At 37.3% G+C, this 22,965-nt stretch overlaps 1 protein-coding gene across 1 annotated transcript in view; it reads right to left on the bottom strand.

Moving 5' to 3' along the window:
• NR1H4 (nuclear receptor subfamily 1 group H member 4) overlaps window positions 1–22,965 on the bottom strand; it is a 74,084-nt gene that overhangs the window by 40,780 nt on the left and 10,339 nt on the right. Inside the window, exon 2 of the mRNA XM_015539103.2 lies at window positions 15,996–16,127. Within this exon, the coding sequence (XP_015394589.1) occupies window positions 15,996–16,074 (79 nt within the window). The 5' untranslated portion in view covers window positions 16,075–16,127. The remainder of the gene's footprint in view (window positions 1–15,995; window positions 16,128–22,965) is intronic.

Below are 22,965 nucleotides of genomic sequence, written 5' to 3'. Positions count from 1 at the left end.
CTGCCCGTTTTTAGAAATACAAAGTGTTTTTATAAGCATACAAAAATGCATTCACCCTTACCAATAATTAAATTTAAATTTAAATTTAAATAATTCTCGGATAATTTCAGATGTGTGATGCTTTAAACCATGATAGTAAACAGTTTTCTCTTCCTCCCTTTGGACTTCCCTTGGTTAGTCCAATATATAAACTGCAATATAAAATATGATCATGTTCATCCTCAAATGAGTAAAGGTTAAAAATGCTCGACAGAACACACTCTTAGAAAAGCAAACATTCTTGGAGGGTAATTTTTCAATATCTTTCAGCATCTAAAACTTTAATACTCTTTTAACCCAGCAATTAGACTGCAAGGAATTTTTTATTTTATTATTTCATTTCATTTCATTTCATTTCATTTCATTTCATTTCATTTCATTTCATTTCATTGAGGGAGACAGCATGCAAGTGGGGGAGAGGACCAGAGAGAGAGAGAGAGAATCTTAAGCAGGGGCTTAAGATGCGGGGCTTGATCCCACAACCCTGGGATTATGACCTAAGCTGAAATCAAGAGTCAGATGCTCAGCTGACTGAACCACCCAGGCACCCCAAGGAAATTTATTTTAGAGATAGGTTTGCATCTGTGTGAAATGTTTCTGTAAAGATGTCCATTTGCAGGAACATCTGTAAGAACTATAATCAGAAACAATTTAAATAGCCACCAATAGGAGTCTGGTTTAATGAATTACACGATGTGATGCACTGAAATACTATGTAAATATGAAACAATGATTTAGATCTATATGTATTGATAAAGAAAGGTTTCTGTGATGTGCTACTATTTGAAAAAATTAAGCTACAGAATAATGCATAGATTTATGTGGGTATTGAAAAAATAATGTGTGTGGTGTATGTGTGTGTGTACAAGGCAGATTTCTGTATGATACAAAAGAAACTGGATGATGGGGACTGGAAAGTGAGATTGTTGACTTGTTCTTTGGGATAGGAGGTTGCATAGTATTTACACTGTTTGTACTTTTGCCAAGTATATTTGTATTTTAATCATTATTTTTAAAAAAGGAGGGGCTTTAAAAAAAAAAGAAAAGAAAACAATGCAGTGCCTGGAATTGACTATGGTTCAAATACCAGTCCTGTTACTTATTTTCTGTGTGCATGTTGGCAATTTATTTAATGTCTTTAAGGATCAAATTTCTCTTCATAAAATAGGGAATAATACCTATCTCATTAGTTTGATGTAAGAATTAAACAAGATAATGCAGGCCAAGCACTTTGCTAAATGTTGGGCACACAAGGAGTGCCTGATAAGTTATAGTTGCCATTAAATTATTATTAATAATAATCATTATTCCTACCACCATTATTACAAAATGAGACTTTTATCTATAAAACCTCTAGGTATTAGAAAACTATCAGGTTGTGAAACTGCTTCTATTTCCTAGAAGCATAAACTATGACTCTTTAGAAAATAAAAACATTTAAACTATGCAAAGCACTAAAAAATTTAATAAACACAAATAAGATATGAGAGTGTACAAATGTGTCTGATTCTTCAAAGCATAGTCAGGCAATCCTAGACTGAAATTCCAACTCCATCTCCTATGAAGAGCGGGACTCTCAGGCACTGATGAACCCCAGTTTTGATAGCAGCAAGCCTGAGATGAAAATATCTCTATCAAGGGTTTTGTTGAGGAATGAATGACATAATACAGATTCACAGTTCTTCACCGGAAACTCTTGCTGTCATATGTGTTTTGGAATTCAGAATTGTTTGTGTTTTGGAACAGAATATAGTGCTATTTTTCCCAGCGTGGTCTGGGACAGAACTCAGAATCAAACACAACACTCTTTTCCAGAGTGAAATGTACACATATTCTTACTAAGGAATAAAAAAAATGCCATAAATATCCTCACATCTGTTCAGGTCAGGTTTTGCCACCAAAGAAGTTTGTGTCAAACTTTGGATAAAACATTTGGTTTTTAGAGCATTTGGAATTTAAAATTGTCGGTTGGGGACTGTGGATCTATGTATCTATACATATGGAATATTTTGTGCGGTGCTCAAAAAATGATTGTAGATGTGTTGTTATTACTGCTACAACTACTACTGTCAGAAAACTCTTAGAGCTTCCCTCCTAATGCCAGGCACTTGTGTATTTTCATCTCTCTCTCACAAAATCTTAGGAGGTGAATAACATCATTATCCTTATTTACAAAGGAGTAGCCTGGGGCACAAAGAAGTTAGGCAACTTTACTCCTACCTACCCGAATAGCTAAGATTTGAACTTTGGTAGTCTGACTTCAAAGCATCACTTGTCTCGGATAATTTCAGATGTGTGGTGCTTTAAAGCATGATAGTAAACAGTTTTCTCTTCCTCCCTTTGGACTTCCCTTGGTTAGTCCCTTCAATGCCTCTGCTTGCAAGTAAGCTGCAACCAGGTGTGCAAGGCTCTGCATGATCCTACCTTTTATTTTCCAGCCATTTCTCATGTTTTGACTTCTCTATTCCTTGAATGTATTGCTGCTTCCAGACTCAGGACCTCCCTTCTCCTCACCCCTACCCTTTCCCCCCGCCCCCACACGACTCTTTCCTGAGCCTGGAAACTTCTGCAACACAGCCATCCGCTCACAGAGCTTCATCTCACTATTCTCCGCTTATCTCTAAATTTATTTTTCAGTATAAGCTTCTCTTGGGAAGTCTTCCCTGGCATTCTGCTCCTGGGCATCCTGAATCTAGTTACATGGTACTTACCTATCCTCTCTGGGCTGCCCTTTGCTCATCTGTAAAGAAAAGACTTCATGTTGGATGACCTTATAGTTCTTTATATCTAAAATCTCCATAAGTATATGACTAATAGCCTATAGGCATAAGAATTCAGGGATCTTCTACAATGGCAGTGGGGAATATATGCATAACAAAAGTTTGTTAAAAAGAATGCTTTCTGCATTGACTCAGAAAAAGATTGCTGAAGCACAAAGTATACACTATCTGGGCAAAAATTAACTTCCTGTCTTTTATGCCTGACTTCTCCATATAAAACTAGCATTGAATCAGTATATCTGACAGACAAAAAGTTTCGGCAGTGGTGCTTTGTCTTATTACCACAAAATGGAAGAGTATGAAAATATGATATTATCACAGCAAAAAGAAAAGATAAAATATAAGCAAAATCCTGATCTATTTCATAACCAAATATGACTAAAATTTGTAGAATGAATAGGTTTGAAAAGAACTGAGAAGCATTAAAAGCATTAGTTTCACTTACACTTATTCCCAGATTTTGTCCTCCAACTGATCTTACCCCAAGTCAATTACCTGTCCCCAGACCCAGCCCCTCTCTTTCTGTAGGTCCAGCAAGGTTGAGCAATTTGCCTGAGGTCAAACAACCAATTAATGATAGAATCTGGATTTTACAAAATCCAAGGAAATGTGTAGTTTTTTTTCTCCTCACGTGACAATTGCAAGATCTCTGAGCACTGTTTCAATAAAACTAATATTCTTGTAATCAATAGACACAATATACTCCCAAGTAAAGTCAGAACATGGAATCAGTGTCAAATGTCTTTGGAATCATTTCAAGTAAAATGGAAAGTTTTCACAAAGACATTGATAATATTACATGAAAACAATGAAATGTAAGAATATGAGAACAGCACATCATATTATTAAATAATGTTTCTATTCTCAAAGCACATCCACTTCTAGTATTTCAGTGTCCCCACCAAATCTTGACAGAGGAGAAACAATCAGTATGCAGGCAACTTATAATAAAAAACCCAGCGTGATCAACATAACCCAAAATAGTGAGATTAGAACAGCTTCCATCATGAACTCACTGACAGGCTTCAAACAACTGCCTAACATTTTTCTTTTTCATTTTTTTCTGGGACTATTAACACCCAACCTTGCTATCTCATGGGTAATTCTGAATATAAAATAAAGTACTTGAGAAAATGTTTTGATATGTTGAATGCCATAAAAAGACATGTTTGCTTCTAAAAGAACCTAGCAAAATCCTGATTTTAATGATAGTTGACTGATAGTTAATTAGTAATTATTAACACTTAGTCTGTTTTAATAACATAAGTTATAGGATACTTCTTTCATTTATAAATATATACTGAACACTTGTTATTTGACAGGAACTGTGCTAGACTCTGAGGATACAACAGTGAACAAGATAGAGATAATACAGACACAAAAGGCCCATCCCTTCTCTGTGCATGTGTTTGTGTGTGGAGAGATGTCAAGGGACAAAAACAAGTAAATGAATACCAGAACTTTGTGATAGGACTTTTCACATCAGATGTGGAAGGGGCAGAGAGGTAAGTCAACTTTAAAATATGCTTTCTAAAAAGGTGCATTTATTTCTACTTTAATACAATTTAAAGGGAATATATATATGTATGTGTGTGTATTATACATACATACATATATATGTATTTGTATGTACATATATATGCATATATATATGTACATATGTATGTATATAACACATATATTTGGATTTATCAGTGCTTTTCTGGAATCAGTCTAACAAGGAGAGGGACAATTTGGATTCCTTTATGACAGGGAATGTTCCCTGAGAGTTTAGAAAGAGCTTTTAAATGACAACACATGAATAGACATCAGGGGAGTCTGAGATCCCCTGCAAAAGGAAAGCAAAACTCTTTTGGGTAGAGTCTTTAGCATTTAATAGTTTTTCTAAGAGTAGAATCTGACCGAATTTTGTGAGATGATGGAAATGTTTTATACCTACCAATATGGTAGCCACTAACCATATAAGAATGTGGCTAGTGATATTGAGAAACTGAGTTTGAAGTTGTATTTAATTTTAAATAATTGAAATTTAAAAATTTGTGGCCACATGTGCCTAGTGCCTACCATATTAGACCATACCTCTCCAAGGAGTGTGTGATTGAATCCTTGGGTACCCAAATGGGAGAATCAGGTTCATGTAATAATGATGGCACTTTGCCATGATCTCAGTTTGTTTCTGAAGAGCCTGGAAAGTGTTCACATTATATCCATTATTTTAGTCCTGGCACTATTTTACTCTTGACCATAGTAAACATTTCATGACTGCTTGTTAAAATGTTTCATGCATGGAAAAATTGCCTTCTATGCCTTCCTTTATTTCCTAATCCATTGTTTCTTAACTTAGATGATATGGCTTCATTTGTAAGCTGTCTGCCATTCCTGGCCTTTGTGATGTTGGTGCCTTTCCCTGGCTTGCCAGCTGACCACCTCCTCTGTGAGGCCTGTCCTAGCTCCCCTCGATTAGTCTCCCCTAGAATTAATCTCACCTACTGTCTGTACACACCTCTATTGCAGCGTTTAGAAGCATGGACTATTGTTTGACTTGTTTACAGGCTTATCTTCCACGCTAAACTTGAAGTTTAGTGACATACAGGTTTACCAGGGCCCTTCTGCATGCACAAATCTGGATTCAATTCACCTGCAATTTGCTAGATGTATGAATTTGGGAAAGACATTGAACTTTTTTAAGCTTCTCTTCCTTCCTTTATAATGTGGAATAAACAACCTGGGTGAGAGGTTATAGTACGGGTAAGCTAAGGCAAAGAACATAAACTGCATAGTGCTGGATATAGCATAAACATTCAATACATTTTTAAAAATTTTTTAATGTTTTATTCATTTTCTGAGAAAGAGAGAGAGAGAGAGAGAGAGAGAGAGAGAGAGAGCAGGGGAGGGGCAGAGAGAGACAGAGGGAGACACAGAATCCAAAGCAGGCTCCACAGCCCGGAGCCTGATGTGGGGCTCAAACTCATGAACCATGAGATCATGACCTGAGCTATAGTCAGACATTTAACTGACTGAGCAACCCAGGCACCCTTCAATACATTTTTTATTGTGTGGTTAGCCAGTGAACTCTTTGGGGAATATATTAGGTTATATTCCTCTCTTCTTTTTTTTTTTTTTTCATTCCTGGCACCTTACACACAGCCTGACACAGTACGCCTAATAAATGTCTCTTAAATGGAAATAGTGGAAAATTTGCTTCTCCTGCCTTTCAACTAACTTCCTAAGTACAATGCCAGTCACTTTTGAACATCATATTTAAATAAAATGTTATGCTGCCATGTCTACAATCAGAAATAGGCTCAAAATTATAATTATTGTAAAAATGATTAGAGTTTCTCTTTTAACTGAAAATTTAAAATGTAAGAGTCTGTTTTGAGAAGAATATTAAAATAGACAATATTACATTATACAGTCTATGTTTTAATTATAATCTGTGCTTTGCTTCAGAGAAAACAAACAGCCTAGGCCTAAAGCTGAACTCTTTACTCATCTAATTTTCCACAGACTTGGGAGAAATCAGCTGTGAAACTAGTTCAGTACATCGATGTTTCTCAATCTCTTTTTATTTTTCTCACCACAACAATAGTTTGAAATACATCTTATATCATGACCCCTGTATACACATAAACATATGTAGAACTAATTGAAACAAAATTTCTATGAAATAACACTTACCCTACTTCTTGAAGTACACTCTGACATTTCTATTCTATTCTACTCCTATTCTATTCTAGTCTAGTCTAGTCTAATTTTTAATACTGGTTATAAGCCCCAAATAGACTTCATGATCCACTGGGGTCTAAGACATGCCATTTTTAAAACACTGCATTAAATAATGCACTTCAAAGTGTTTTTTCAAGTGTCTACAGGCATTATTGTTAGAACTGTCTAGTGTTTAACTTGAAAAAATCTTGCTCATTTTACATAATATTCAATGAAGAATCTTAGGAAAAAATACTTAGATTTTATCTCAATGAGATATTCACCTGCCTCGAATCCTAAAAAATCACCCCACCCCAACTTCTCACCCAGTCTTCTGGCTCTGACTGAGACATCTTTGACATAGATCTGTTGCTAAAATCTCAAACAAAAGCCCCCACACTTGCTCAGCCCAGTTGTGTAAATTTGACCAAGAGCAATTGTGAACAGTATCCTACCTTTATCAGGCTTCATGCTCATCATTTCCATGACAAATCTTGATGATGTGTGGCTATGGCGAGGACTACTTTGAATTGGATATTCTAACCCCTGAAACTGCATTACCATTCTTAGCTTATTCACAGCAACTGAAAATGAGACCAGGTAAGGAGTGACAGAGGCCAGAGGTTGTATGGTTTACTGATTAACTTCATTACAGAGCAGAATATTTGTAAATGTTTATGAGAAAAGTCCTCGATGCCAAGTTGCCTAGTAAACTGGAAATCAGTCTCTTAGCTTAATTTTGGGGAGTACTTTCCAGTTTCAGAACTTAATATGTAGAATAGATTTCTGGTCAGTGGCCCTAAAAGTGGATTTGGGATCAATTGACATGCTCTAGGTCTTGACATTTGTTCCCATCAAAAGACTACAGAATAATTTAATTTTATGATGTCAGGAAACAATAAAGCATAATGCTTAACAGTATAAGGCCAATTGATCTGGGTTTATATCCAGTGTTATTGGTGGAATTGTGTCCCACCCCCCCACCAAATTGGTATGTTGAAGTCCTAACCTCATCATGTGACATTATTTGGAGAGAGGGTTTTTATAGAGGCAATCAAGTTAAAATGCAATCATGAAGGTGATCCCTTATCCCATATAACTGGTGTCCTTATATAAATGGGAAATTTAGACACAGAGACAGTATGAAGAGACACAGGGATCTACAAGCCAAGGAGAGAAACCAGGAACATACCCTTCCCTCACAGCCTCCAGAAAGAATCAACCCTGCCAACACCTTGATTTTGGACTTTTAGCTTCAGGAATAGTGAAACAATCCATTTCTGTTGTTTAATCCACCCAGTCTGGGACTTCATTAAAGCATCCTTAGCAAACTAATACATCCAGACTCCCTTGGTACTCACTAGCTCCGTGGACCATGGACCAATTCCTGAACCATTTTCTGCCTCCATTTCCTCATCTATAAAGTGGGACTTATAACCATAAAATCTCATAGAGTTAGTATGAGGATTAAAGAAGATAATATTGATGAAATGCTTAGCACAGTGGGTGGATACATTACATTGATGTTATGATTCTTCATCTTTGGACTCAGGTTGTAGGGTGGCTTGCTTACTGAGTAGAAATAGTTTCTACAGCACAACTGGTGGATATCAAGCTTGTGACTGTTGCTTATTTTTTGGAAGAGAGGGCTCTAGAATAGGAATTGGTAGGACTAGGGTTAAGCTCACATTTAATGCAATCAGACACCCTGTATAACCTTAGGCCAGTCTCTCAGCTTCTCTGGGCCTCATTTGTCTACATCAACAGATGGTAAAACATAGATAATAATTCCTGCCCTACTTCCCTCATAGACTTGTTGTGAAGATAAAAACGCAATAAATATGAAAGCTGTTTCAAAGGCAATAGTGATCTGTACAAATGCAGTCATCATTGCCAAGACATTTCAACAGCTTTCACGTGTTTACAAAGTGGTTCCACATGCATTACCTCATTTGATCCTTCTCACATCCTCTGAGGAAGGTATTATATCTGAGGCCCACTATCTTCTACCCTATTTTACAGACTCTACAAGGCAGTGACATTGAGTGATTTATCTAAAGTCATGCAGTTAGTGAGGGATGAAGTTAGGACTTTACCCCAGGTCTTCTGACTCAAAACCCCGTGGTTGAAAAACTGAGGCACACTTGCCCTAGTTGCCAAGAAAGGGGAAAAGAGTGATAGTGCATGGGTATGTTTCAGTTCAGCTTGCCAAATCACTTACCATTTGCAAAGCTATTCTCACTCCTCAGTCTACTTCTGATTTCATTCTCCTCTCCTCACAACCCCAGAACTATCCTTGCCTTGAGAGGATCCTGGGTGGAAGAGCTACCCAAAGGATTTAACCAGGACAAATTATCTCTGACTTTTCAATTTTAATAATTCTCTACTGACTTTTTAACTGGTCAAACAAATGGGCTTCTTGCCCTCAGAAACTGCTATACTAACAAGGAAATGAGTAGGACAATTTAGCTGATCGGGGAAACAGTTGTTGCTGAGTGACATTCACACACAATATTCTCATAATAAGGCTGGTTGGATCCCTTTGCTTCTTTCTCAGTGATGACCAACTGCCTCATGTTATTTTTTTTCTAAAAACACATTATTCCCCTGCTGTTCTGTGCACTGAAATAGTAACCACTAGTCATATATGGCTACTTAAATTAAAATTAATTAAATTAAATTAGAATCAATTCCTCAGTTATGCTCGTCTTATTTTAAGTGTTAATATATGGACAGTAGCAACCGCATTGGACAACGTAGATCTAGAACATTTCACCATCACAGAAAGTGCTATTGGTCCTATTGCATAAGGTACTTGGGAACAATGTGAATGATATATCCTTCCTGGTAAGTCGGAGAATGAGCTACGAAGCCTTGAAATTAGGTAGTCCCAGGTTTTCTGAGAACTATCCTTTAGAGGAGACTTGACCAATAGACTCTGGGTGATGTAATCTCATTGGAAAGACCTCCCCTGAGAAGGCGAATGTGAGTGTTCTCTTAGCCTGGATCCTTAACCATCCAATTCTAATTCCTTGTCTTGATTATATTTTGGTTTCCACTTAAGTACCTATGGAACTTTAAGCAGATTATTGAACTTTTTAAATCTCCATTTTCTCACCAGTAAAGGGGAATAGTAATGGTATACACCTCATAGGAGTGTTGTAAGAATTAATATTAATGGTGGGGCACCTGGGTGGCTCAGTCGGATAAACGTCCAACTTGGGCTCAGTTCATGATCTCATGGTTCATGGGTTGGAGCCCTGCATCGGGCTCTATGATGACAGCTCAGAGCCTGGAGCCTGCTTCGGATTCTGTGTCTCCCTCTCTCTCTGCCTCTGCCATACTCGTGCTGTCTCTCTCTCTTTCTCTCAAAAATAAATAAAACATTTTTAAAATTTTTAATAAAAAAATAAAAGAATTAATACTAATGGCAAATAGTTATAGAGTACTTGTGATGTGCCAGGCATTCTTCTGAGAACTTGATTAAATAAAGCAAGTCACTTGCATAAAGTTAAAGGACCACATACCAGTAAATGACAGAGATGGACTTGAATGCAGGAAGCTTGCTAACTAATATAGAATAACTATGATATCTGACATATAGAAAGCACTCAAGAAATAGTAGCTGTTACCATTAGCACAATTCTTTTTATCCCTGTAAGTGTATAAATTTTCAATCTGATTTTATATTCAACCTTTCTCAGCTTGGTTATTCTGAGTGCCCTTGAGATTTGTTTCTTAGCCTACAAGGTTGAGCGCAAGGCCCTGGATGGCAATGGAGTCACCCACCAGTTAGCCACTTTGTAATTCTTCATCCCACTGCATGCTTTATCCAAACTATTCAGCCCTATCAGAAGAAGCACTGTTTTGTCTACTCTATTTTGTAATAAGGAAAGTCCCTGTCAATACTTCTTTACCATCTTCCATTTCTAAACTCCACCAACAAGGGTTACCAAATCTGAGATTCCTGGGAGTGCAAAATCCAAAGCCATAGTGAATTAATAAAAACTTAGATATTGCATAAATCTGCAGAAAAGATATGGGTAAGAAACAGTAGTGACACAATATTTACATTACACTAAAACAAAGCTCCCGATTTGTCTGAGCCAATGGTATCTTTTCATCTTCTGGAAACTTTCAGCTTCAATTTACCCATCACATCAGAACTACATTCACTTTAGTTGAACTCAGTGAGATTAAAAAAAAAAAACAAACCTGAAGTGAAATGTCAGAAATATTCCACAAAACTGTATCTTAAGACCTTTAATTGTATTTTAAAACATCTGACTGACTCTGTAACACCTGAAAGATTCTTTTAATTTAAGCAAAAGACATAAGCAAGAATAAGATTCTAAGATGAATATCTTTTAATAAAAATAGAACTACCCAGGAGCACCTGGGTGGCTCAGTCAGTTAAGCATCTGACTTCGGCTCAGGACATGATCTCTCAGTTCATGAGTTCAAGCCCTGTGTCTAGCTCTATGCTGCCAGCTCAGAGCCTGGAGCCTGCTTTGGATTCTGTGTCTCCCTCTCTCTCTGTACCTCCCCTGCACACACTCTGTATCTCTCTTTCTCTCAAAAGTAAGTAATCATTAAAAAAAAAAATTTAATAAAAAAATAAAACTACCCAGAGAAAATGGACATAAACAGCTGAGGGAAGCACAAAGTAATGACAAATAGCTAAAGGAAAGGAATTATTTGGGATATGCCTCCTGCCACTTGCTGATCCTCATTCAAAATAGGGCTTTGGAAAGACTATTAGATACAAATATAAAAATTAACATAAAAACACAGATTCCATAGCTATTGTTAGCAAAGCCATAATACCAAGATGAGACAGAACAAGTGTTTCCTTCCTTAGGGCACCTGGAAATTTATTTCCATGCTGTTGGGTTTTGTTGGCTCCTTGAAGATTCTTTGCATTCAACAATGTTAAGATAAATAGCACTTCCTTCCCTTAATGAGTAGGGTGGTGTTTATCATTTCAACAATTTAAATAGTAACAACTACCTTGAAAACTCTGGATTAATTATGTTGTGTGATGCCTTCAGGTTTACAAAAACACTTTCAACACAGCCATTCAATTCTCCCAAGAAGCTGTAATGTGTCATTATTATCCCCATTTACAAGGGAGAAAACTAAACTTCAGAGTGTCTCAATTGCTTCTTAGACTTTATTTCTTTAAATTTCATTGCTTATTTCCACTCACAATCAGTGAACTTTTCCCAATATCACTGAGCCAAAAGAACCAGAATTCACTGCACTAAGAACATTAGATATTGGAGCATAAGACAGTACCTTCTCTTGCTTATGCTGTCCTACTGTTAGAATTCTTTTTTATTCATCTGAAATTTTGTGATTTTTTGAGTTCTTAAGGCACAGTTTGGTAAAAGAATACATAGGTTTTATTTAACATACCTATTCACCATGTCAAACTGTGGGAAGCTGTGGACTTTGTCATGATTACCTTTTATTGTGCACTAATTGCATAAAGATCCTGCCTTCTTCATTCATCAGAGAAGCCTTTCTCAACCCACTAAATTAATCTTTGACCAAGTTTCCTGGCTTATAGGATGTCCCAAAGGAAAGGAGATTTATCTCTTTTGGGTCACCATGTCCTTCCATTCCGAGTCCTATATGTGGATTGAGTTACCAATGAGCTAGATTCCCATCTGAATTTGTCAGGGATGTGTGGTAGCAGAATAAATTAAACGACCTCAGAAAGTGATTCCAGTCTCATCTCTACAATTCCATTCTGTCCCAGCTTCTTTCCTTCTTTTCTGCAAGAACCAGTTTAAGAAAACAGAATCTATAGAGAAAATCTGCCCCATCCCCCCTCCAAATCTTAGCCTTCCTTTGAATATTTAAACTGATTTAGCAGAAAAATCACATTAATACTGTGTGGCAGACCCCTCTGGTGGCAGTGTCACATCCTGAAGCCCACCCCTCATTTCAGCTGTAGCCACAGCAAGTGATCACACACGAGCTCAGACTCACCTCATACTTAGTCTGTCATTTCAGGATCATGCTGCATATCTTTTTGCTTTCTGCTCAGAACTTCTCCAACACCATAGGAGGGAGACCACTTGGCCTGATTCCACTGGGGTTAATAAAGGCACAACCCACAAGTGCCAGGGAGTTCATGCCCCCAAGGGTGACCCTGTTAGTAACTGCCCCAGTCCCTGGTTCCTCAGAGGACAATCCTCTGTGCTACTCTCAGGGGAATCAAGATCCCCTTGTCCACAACAGGGACCCTCATAACTCATCTCATGTTGGTTTTCCTCTGTCCCCATTTCATGACTCCAGTCTTTGATTTCTACAACCCAGGATCACCTCTCACATAAACTGCCTGTGTGCAAGTCCTTGCTTCAGGCTCCTGTCTTCAGGGTAACCATTTATACATGAGGAGATGCACTCCCATCACCTTACCCAAAGCTTCAGAGAGTAAGGGGTCCATAGCCATCTCTAGAAGAGGCTGAAAGTTCTCACTGCAGAGGTAATTAGTGTCACCAGTGCCCATTAGTGAGTACTTATCAGTATTTGCTATATAATCTTACCAGCACCTTCCCACTGTCTTATTAACATTGGGATTTCATTATGGCCTTTATAGTAACCTGCAGGAAGGAGGACCATGCCCAAGGCCACCTTAGAAGTCACGTCATGTGCCAGATAAGTACCACTGAGTCCAGGTCACTGCTTTCTAGCACAACTATAGCAACTTGTGGATTCAGATGTTAAAACTAGACAGTGGTTCTAGAATTCTCCATCTAATCATCTCCTTTTACTCATGTTGGTTAATGGGGATGCAGGGTCCAAAACCAGTTGTCTAGACTCTTTCAATGACCCTAAATAAAAATGAAAAGACAAGGCCTTAAAGTCCATTGCAGACGTTGGGCTTTTGCATTTACTATTTCCTCTGCCTAGAATGTTCTCCTTGGCTTCTTGTCTTTCAGTCTCAGCTCAATTGTCAACTCCTCAGAAGCTTTCCTTGGCCACACCAGTTAGAGCAGTCTCATCCTTCCAGTTACTATGATATCACCCTGTTTTATTGTTTTCATAGCACTTACCACTACCTCATGTTATTTTGTTTATTTATTTATTTGTATGCTTATTGTGAGTCTACCCTCCACTAGGATCTTGCCTGTCTTTTTCCCTGCTTTATTCCAATGCCTGGTATATAGTTGGTACTCAATATTTGAGTGGAAGAAATGATAGGTATCCATATGCTATACAATTAACCTCACTTTCCTTTGTTGTAACAACATGATAGCTGGTTTTCATTACACAGACCATTGGAAAAGAGTTTCACTCTCCAGCTAGTTGAGTCCATGGGTTAATACTTCCGAGTCTCTAGCATATCTCAAAATCCAGGAGTGGTGAGTTAGGCACTGTGGGTTACTCATCCATGGGCCATAGTCTTTTCCCTGGTGCTCTGAATCCTAAGCTCAGGATGGGAAGCCCAAAGAATCCATCAGGCTCATCAGGAGACAAAAGAAGACGGGAGGAGGAATAAGGAAATTAAAATGAAAGTCTCCAGCCACCGCTTTGGTGTACCTTTAGCTCAGATATGTTGTGTGGAGTGAGACTGAGCTCCCAGGAGGAAAGAGATGTGATAAAAATGCTTAGGGCCAGCTCTAGAACTTAATGGAGAAAAGGAAAGCATGTCCCAATGGCCACACTGGATATTAATTTACCAGGAGAGAAGACCAGATGAAGATTTGAGGAAACTGCTCCAGTCAGGAGTAACAGCTGTGCTGGTGGCTTATGTGTCTTATACTATGTATTGTCAGAAATCTTAAATGACTGTGTTAGGAAACAAATTAAGAATGTGCTCTAGCAAAGGAGAGCTGGAGGAAAAGCAACACTGAAAGCATGAGTTACAGTGCTTCCTCAAGCAATCATTTCCAGATGCTTCTAACGTGACAGCACCTTCACAAATTTTTCTCTATCTGCTCACATCTTTTTCACCTCATGGCTGATGAGGTGAGCCTTCAATCTAATAATGTGCTTTCTCAGAGATCCTACCATGCAAACATAAAATTTCAGTGAAGTGAAAAAATAATCTTAAGTGGAATTTTCCTTAGTCTATGATATACATGTACAGTTTTAACTATCCTGTGAGTTCTGATTAGTAGGACAAAAATTATAAAGATGTCTATGCAGGTTGTTTTCAGGACTCATAAAAGGGTAGAACAGAAGTAAATGGTCATGTAAATGGACATGGAAGTAGGCACCGTTGTCTTTGAATGCATCCATAGGATGAAGAAACGCCAAATGGAAGAAATAAGATACAGCACTTATGTCCCAGAACTGGCATTTCATAAATAATTACTGCTGCCTTTGGTCTCTCTGAGAGTTACTGATAAATATCTCTTTTTCTCCCTAAACCTCTTTTCTCCTTCCCTTTTATTATTTATTAGTTGGTTCTTATTTAGCAAGTGCATACTAGGATTAGTAAAATATGGTCACTGCCCTTAAATGCTCTTATACTGTATGGTACAGGTAGATATGTAAACAGGTAATACAAATAATGACCTCTCCTTGGAAATGACCTGCTAAACCATTACATACTAAGATGCTAATGACTACTGGGTAATAGCATAAGCTATTAATTAATATTGTTCAAGGTTGTCTGCAAACAAATAGGCAAGGATGTCATGCCTTCAAATATTGCATTTTGTGGAATTATAAATGTTTGCATTTTCACTATCAGAGTCCATGGTCCATACTTTAATGTAGAGTAAAAAACTGGGAGCATCCAAGCCTCCCAGAAGGGCTATTATACAGAAGGGAATTATTTTAAGAGTGGCAGAAAGATTCCCTGCCCCATCTAAAATATTGCTGCTGTTGAGTCTTTGCTGATGTTCTCAACTGAAACTATAATGAGAAGTTTTTTCATAAATGCATAAAGTGAAGCAATATATCATTTTATGGTATCATCTAGTTACAGATCTACTGAAAACAACTTAGTACAGATTGTCCTCAATCCAATTTAAATGACTAATCATGACACTGTGCCATATATCCCCCAGCATGGGAAGAAGAGTAGAAAGGAAACTTATTGCAGAACTATAACCTAAGCAACCCCAACCTTTTATAGGTATAATATTAAACCATAAGAAGCATGATTTCATACTCTAGTACATGCTATAATAATATCAGAATTAGCCTGGAACAGGAATCTGTTTCTACTCCCAGCTCTGTTAATTATCTAGCCTCATGGCCTTGAACAAGTCACAAAGCTCTCTTGCCTTGCAGCCCTCGACTATAAAAAAGAAGACCATCAGGCTCAATAAATCCAAGGTGTGATCTGCCTCTAACCTGGCATGGTATCTAATGTTTATTGAGTACTTAGATGGAACAAAAACTTTTCTGGGTTCTGTTGGATTCATCATCTAGGCTTTTTTCTCATGTATTTCCCAGTTGCACTTTATTTTCACTTATATTCAAATGAATTTGACAACTTACCAAATAAATTTTCAGAAAGAGAAAATTCATCCATGACAGGTAAGTGGGAGTGTTCGATGAGATTCATTTTTGATCCCATCCAAAGTTCTATTTAAAATATCCCTTTGTTACAGTAGTCTTCAAAAGAAAACTCTGAAAGACAAATAAGTAGTAGAGTTTGAGGAAGCGTGGGGGCATAGATATTTAGTTAAAAGAGAGAGGGAGAAAGGGAGCAAGCTTATACACAAAATAGCAAATGGATCTGTTTGTAGACATTTTGCCAGAGCCTTTCTGTACATATCTGTTCTCAGTATTTATCATTTTTACCCCTCATTTGAACTTACAAATGACCAGGATATGTGCTTTCAAAAGAGATACTCTGTAATGGATCTGGGAAAATACCATATGTTTTCATTTAAATTTCAGCACTTGAGAAATTTGTACAAGATTTGATGACATTTTGGTTGTGTCTTTATTTCTTTTACAAGTAGAAAAAAACAGAAACAAATAGAAAGGCTTTGATTAAAAATGGGATAAATCAATGACTTCATCTCTTAAACCTTATTCCTAAGTTGAACAGGTATTTCCAGACACAAAAGTGATTTAAGACCATTTCCTTCTGGAATTTTCTTTAGTAGGCACTATAGCAGCAAATAAAAAATTCACAAAATGTTCTCACAGGATCTTAATTTTTGCTTTTTAGAGAAAATTTCAGAGGCTTGCATTTTTCACTCTCAGGGTCTATCATGGTCTTCTATTTACATGGGATAGAAAAAAAAGTTATGGTAAAAGGAAAAATAATGGTAAGTCTCACCAAAGTGTCTGAAGTTTCATACTGAGTAATGTCCAGAATGAATCCAAGAACCCAAGGGAAGCAATGTCCACTTTTAGTTATATCTTTAGGCCTGCGTTCCTTCCTACCTTCCTTCCTTCCTTCCTTCCTTCCTTCCTTCCACTATGTTTCCTACTTTCCTGAAGAGATAACTTGAAAGGTCAAGTAATGAAAAGTTATACAATCAGAATTTCTTTTCCAAGGCTGTTTTCTAAGGATGATTTTTTTAGACCTTTTTATCATGTCTCTACTAAGAAATCATTTTGTTTACAAATAAATATTTACATTTGCTATTCAGGAAGAGCATATAGAGTTTCTGTTGGACAAATTTATTTCATTATAATGTCCCTACTATTTATGTCTCTATTTCTTTCTCTTTCACTCAGCAGAATGTTCCAGTTCAAGCAGAAGTGAGTTTCAGATACACTAGGCTTCTGGTAAGGTAGTCTACCAGACTATGCTGATGCATTCATTTATTTATTCATGCTTGCAAAAAACATTTACTGAGGATTTATTCTGCATTAAGCTCTGGGCTGGATCTTTGGCGCTAAAATGGTAAAAGAAAAAAAAAAGTATCCACGATCTATGACATCAAGCTTAATAAAGAGATTAAAAATAATCACACATCGGGGCACCTACGTGGCTCAGTTGGTTAGGTATCCAACTTTGGCTCAGGTCATGATCTTACAGTTACTGAGTTTGGGCCCCGCATCTGGCTCTGCACTGACAATGTGAAGCCTGCTTGGTATTTTCTGTCTCTCTCTGTCTGCCTCTCCTCCACTCTCTCATACACGCTTGCTCTCTCTCTCTCTCAAAATAAATAAATAAACTTAAAAAAATCACACATATACACAGACAACTACAGATTGTCATGAAAGCTGGTGATAAAGCCTAAGATCAGTATGCTCTAAAAGAGAGGTTGGGGCATGAAAAGGTGCCAAGATAGGGAAGTAACTGATGAAGAAGTGGTTTCAAGGGCAATTTTTATAGAGGGGGTGGCTGTAGAGGCAAGAAAGAGAGAGAACCTCCTGCTACAGGATACAAAGCCCACTGCGGGAATGCAGACAAATCTGGGTCCATCTGGTGAACCAATGGCATGGCCCTACCAGAATCTACTCTCCAGAAAGCTAAGGGACCTGTTGGGGGGAAAAAACCCATTCTAAAGTCAGAGGGAGCCAGGAACCTTCATCCTAAAGCAAACCTTAGTCATTTCAGAAATGTGTAATTCTCAATGTAGCACGGTTTGGCCAAACCACACTGGATTCAAAAGGCCTTCCTGCCACCCTAAGGTGAGAGGGAAGGCTATAAATAAAAATGAAATCTAGAAGCATTGAAGTATAAAATAGAGGTAGATCCTTCCAACAGAATGCAACAAGTAGGAGAGACTACTCATCCTCACGCAACTCTGGCACATATCACAGTGGAACTTTGACCCCAAGAGGACCAGGGCCTTTCTGGGGCAATTGTGAAATAGCAGCAGCACCATAGGTATCACCATAACCCATGGAGAAGGAGAGGAACTGTGACTGCTGGTTGGGCACTACTCTTACTCATGGACACAAGAGGTAATGGAAGAGACAGCCAGAACAAACCTGATCATGAACAAACATGAGGAGACCCTAAGGCACTTCTGAAATACTTGGACTCTGATAGAAAGCTGAAGGTCCTGAGTAATAAACCAGTAAAAGATGAGTTGTCACTATTTATAAGACCTCATTCATACTAACAAGCCAGTTGTGGACTAGGAAAATTCAACTTTTAATATGTGTGTATGAATTGTTTAGGTAATATTCACTGTGTATATATTAATATATAAATTAATTGTGTATAATCATTATGTATATGTGTCTGCATATTGTATAATAAATGGATTGAAAAGCCTCCCCAAAATTCAAGCAGCTATTCTTCTAGATAGAGTTCCTCCTCTGGAATAGGAAATTCCACAGTTTCCTTCCCATAATAGTTTTCAGGAACCCACAATATAGAGTTAGGAATTTCTCCTAATTTTCAATCCAAATGTATACTCTGTAATAACATAAGACCTTTTTCCTCTGGTCTTTAAAAAAAAAGGGGGAGATTTTAGTTCTTTGACTCTTCCCTTACATTTCCCTCTGTGCTATGTTTTTCTCATATTTGTCTTTTTCAGCTTTCAGTCATGTTCATCAAGCTCCCTCATACCACATGATAGCTCTGTAATATTTTCCAGGTATACTCATCTTTATTTTGGATTCTTATATTTTCCTTCTTATATTTTACTCTGTATGTTCATATAAACTTGGTATCTTTAGTTCAAGCGCCTGGCACATAATAGGCCCTCAAGAAATGTTGGCTCAATTAAATGATCTGTATTAATTGCTTCTCCCACTTAGTTCCGCCAAATTCCCTGCCATTTGGCACGCTCTTCCTGGAGTAATGGTACAAGATAAGGAAGAGGTTCTCCTATTATTAGCACAAAGGACATAATTTGTCAATCTCTCACCCAAATGAAAGTCCAATTCCCCAAATTCTGTAGCACTTGAGTTATTATCCCTGGCTGGAGATCCACAATATGGGTGCCCCTGAGTAGCTAACAAGAGAGCCCTCTAGAATCTGGAAACAGTTGGCAGAGTCTGCTCAAACCAGATTTGTTGGGTTTATGATTCCTCAAGGGACTTAAAGAAAAGGACACTCTTTAATTTTTGAAATGGTAATGCAAGCATGTGGTAAGCAATTCAAACAGTACACTGAAAAATTAGTCTTCCTTCTAGCTCTGTTACCCATTTCCGTTACCAAATTCAACTACAATGGCCAGTTTCTTGTGTATCCTTCCAACACTACACCCACTCTTAGCATAAAGGGCCCTTAAACAGTGCCTTAAATCAGGGTTTGGCAAACTATTGCTCACAGGCTAACACTGGTCTGCCATCTGTTTTTATACAGCCTGCAAGCTAACAATGGTACTATACTTTTGGATGGTTGAAAAAAATCAAAAGAAGGATATTTCATAAGACATAAAACTTATATGAAACTAAAACATAACTGTTCATAAAGTGTAAGTGGCACATAGTCACATCCATTTGTTTATGGAATATCTATGGCTTCTTTCCCCCAGAAAAGAAGTTGGGTAGTTGCAACACATACTGTATGGCCCACAAAGCTAAAAACATGTATTATCTAGCTCTGTGCAGAAGTTTGTTAATCCCTGCCTTAAACAAATAACAAAATAAGAAATCTTTTTAAGTAAGTAAATATAGGCAAACTATGAATAAACGTAATGATTGCCTTGGGGGTATAAACTCACTTATATACATCTCATAATAGTACGGTCTTCTTAGCAGCTCCTTACTAGGACTGGAGACTTTAGCCTTACCTGGTTTGTCACGTAATGAGCATCTACCATGTCCCAAGCGTTTGACAATTGTTTCCACATATATTATTTCTTTAATTAGGGTTACTTCTATGTCCTCCTTTCTGTAATATTTTCCACCCCCTTGTTAGGGGAAGAATTGCAATGGAAAGCCTAAGTCCCAGGAGACCCCACACCTTAGCTCTGCAGTCTTTTTTCCCCTCAAAACCTCCCTTCCATAGAAGGAGTCATATTTGTAGGTTGAGAATAAGCAATGAGTATTCTTTACACTAGTGGCCCCAGAATAGTTTTTGTTCATTTATCCCATATAAAATGGTTGAAAAACAATATACTCCATCAACACATTTTTTGGTTTATATCCATAGTTTTTCACTTAAAAGTTGCAAAAAAGTTAACTTCTGACATATTATAAAAATTGACATTTTATGTGTTATTACATTATTCTCAACCCTATTCAATTACTCTTAAATCTACTCTTAAATACCACACCAACTTAGTATCTTCCCTTATCCTTCAAAGAAACACTCCCTTATCCTAAAAAGTGTTAACATCTGGAAAAAATTTTTTTATCATTCCTGTTCCTCTCTGAGTTCACATTTCATTCCACTAGACTGCAGAATCTTACTCCAGCGTAGCACATTTTAATGATTGGATGTCTATAATTGATTATCATATCATACTTTTCTGTAACTAAAACATGCACATAAATATGAATTTAAAAAGTCTAGTGAGCTTAAGATTTTTAATGTTTAAATAATAAATATTCTGGACTGAGTTTATTACTAATTATTATCAGTGTCCATTTCATCAAAACTATACTTTGCCCATTAGGCTTTCTCTACAAATAGCATGGACCTTTCTCCTTGGAGCTAAAGAGCACAGGTAGAGAAAGTCTGTTGTGGATGAATGAGCATGCAGATGAGAAAGGAAGTCACCACTGTCAGGCACCAGCCACACAGCCAGCAATGACTAAGCACAGCATTAAAAGAACACCTCCTTGGGGCGCCTGGGTGGCTCAGTCGGTTAAGCGTCGGACTTCTGCTCAGGTCACGATATCACAGTCCGTGAGTTTGAGCCCCGCGTCGGGCTCTGGGCTGATGGCTCAGAGCCTGGAGCCTGCTTCCAATTCTGTGTCTCCCTCTCTCTCTGCCCCTCCCCCGTTCATGTTCTGTCTCTCTCTGTCTCAAAAATAAATAAAAAAAAATTTTTTTAATTTAAAAAAAAAAAAAGAACACCTCCTTAGAAATACAGTTAAAGGTTCTGTTTAAATACTGAACTTTAAGAAACTATAGACAGAGAACCTAAAAATTCTCTGGAGTTAGTAATAAAAATGCAGATCACAGAAAGCCATTATTTCTATTCAGATAAATTCATGTGTGTGTTAATACACAAAGGATTGAATTTAGAATCAGAGCAAAGAAAGAAAGATGTCTGAATTTGCACACAGACTTCCCTACCTTTCTGTTTTCCTGAAAAGTTAACATTTATTTTTAAATGAAAGTATTTTTAAAATAAAAGAGCCATTGCAGAAAATTCAGACAATACAAAAAAGCATTTGAAAATGCCAAATTGCATTCTATAATCTTTTTTTAATCTACACTCCCAGCAGCATTCAGTAAGAGTGCCTGCCTTTCTCAGCACACCTTCCTTCAACAATCTTCGCTAACCTGATAGGTGACGAATCCTATCTCACTGTATTAAATTGCATTTCTTTGATTATTAGTAAAGTTAAAAAAAACTTTACATCTTTTTTTCTTTTTATTTCTTTGTTTTGAGAGAGAGAGAGAGAGACAGAGAGGGCATGTGCCCATGAGCTTGGGAGGGGCAGAGAGAGAGGGAGACAGAATCCCAAGGAGTCTCCATGCTTTCAGTACAGAACCCAACACAGGACTTGATCCCACAAACTGTGAGATCATGACCTGAGATGAAATCAAGAGTTGGATGCTTAACAGACTGAGCCACCCAGGCACCCTTTTACATCTTTTTTGTCTATATGTGATAGTTTCTTTCCATTTTCTGTTTATGTTCTTTGTCATTTTTCTATGTAAGTGTTCATCTTTTTTGTTGACTTATAAGAGTTCTTTGCATATTGAATGTATTCCTATTCTGGAATATCTGGAATATTTACTACAAACATTTTTATTTGCTTTTAATTATCTTCACCTGAAAAGTTTTTCCGTTGTATGTGGTTAAATATATCAGATTTTTTAAGCTTATTTTTATTGCTTTTTATTTTTAAGTTTATGGTACAAGGTGAGTTTTCTCAGAATTGTTTGTTAAATACTTTTTCCCACTGACCTATGCTCCTTTTATTGACTCTAAATTTAGTTTCCCATTGATCTCACAGTTCTATCTTGTACCAATATCATCCTTCCCTATTAAGGTTCATTCTTTTTCAGTATTTCCTAAGATACTCTCATCTTTTTATTCTCTGTAGTAAATAATCATATCTTGTGTCACATTCTTTTTCTAAAAAGTTTCTTTAGGAGTTTGAGATGGTACCAAACCTATATATTTAGGTAGGAGGATTTACCTCTTTATAACATGCAATTTGCTTTTCACGGGCAAGTATGTCTCTATTTACTCAAATGTGCTCTTATAGCTCTCAGTTTTGTAGATTTTTTTCCATGTATGCCCCAATGTCTCCATGGACACTCCTCTGTCATTTATCTTTCTCCTCCTCATGTGGTAATTAATGAGTTAGCTACATCTGTCATCTTCCCCACTGTAGCACAGGATTGTAAATTCGAAGAAGGCTGGAGTCACAACTTATATTTCTTTTGTGCCCTCCTATCACACCTGGTAGTGCTACA

This window comes from Panthera tigris, chromosome B4 (assembly GCF_018350195.1).
Source record: "Panthera tigris isolate Pti1 chromosome B4, P.tigris_Pti1_mat1.1, whole genome shotgun sequence".
In the NCBI taxonomy this organism is placed as follows: Eukaryota; Metazoa; Chordata; class Mammalia; order Carnivora; family Felidae; genus Panthera; species Panthera tigris.
The sequence above is the reverse complement of the archived record's forward strand: the minus strand, read 5'-3'. Positions and strand labels throughout refer to the sequence as shown.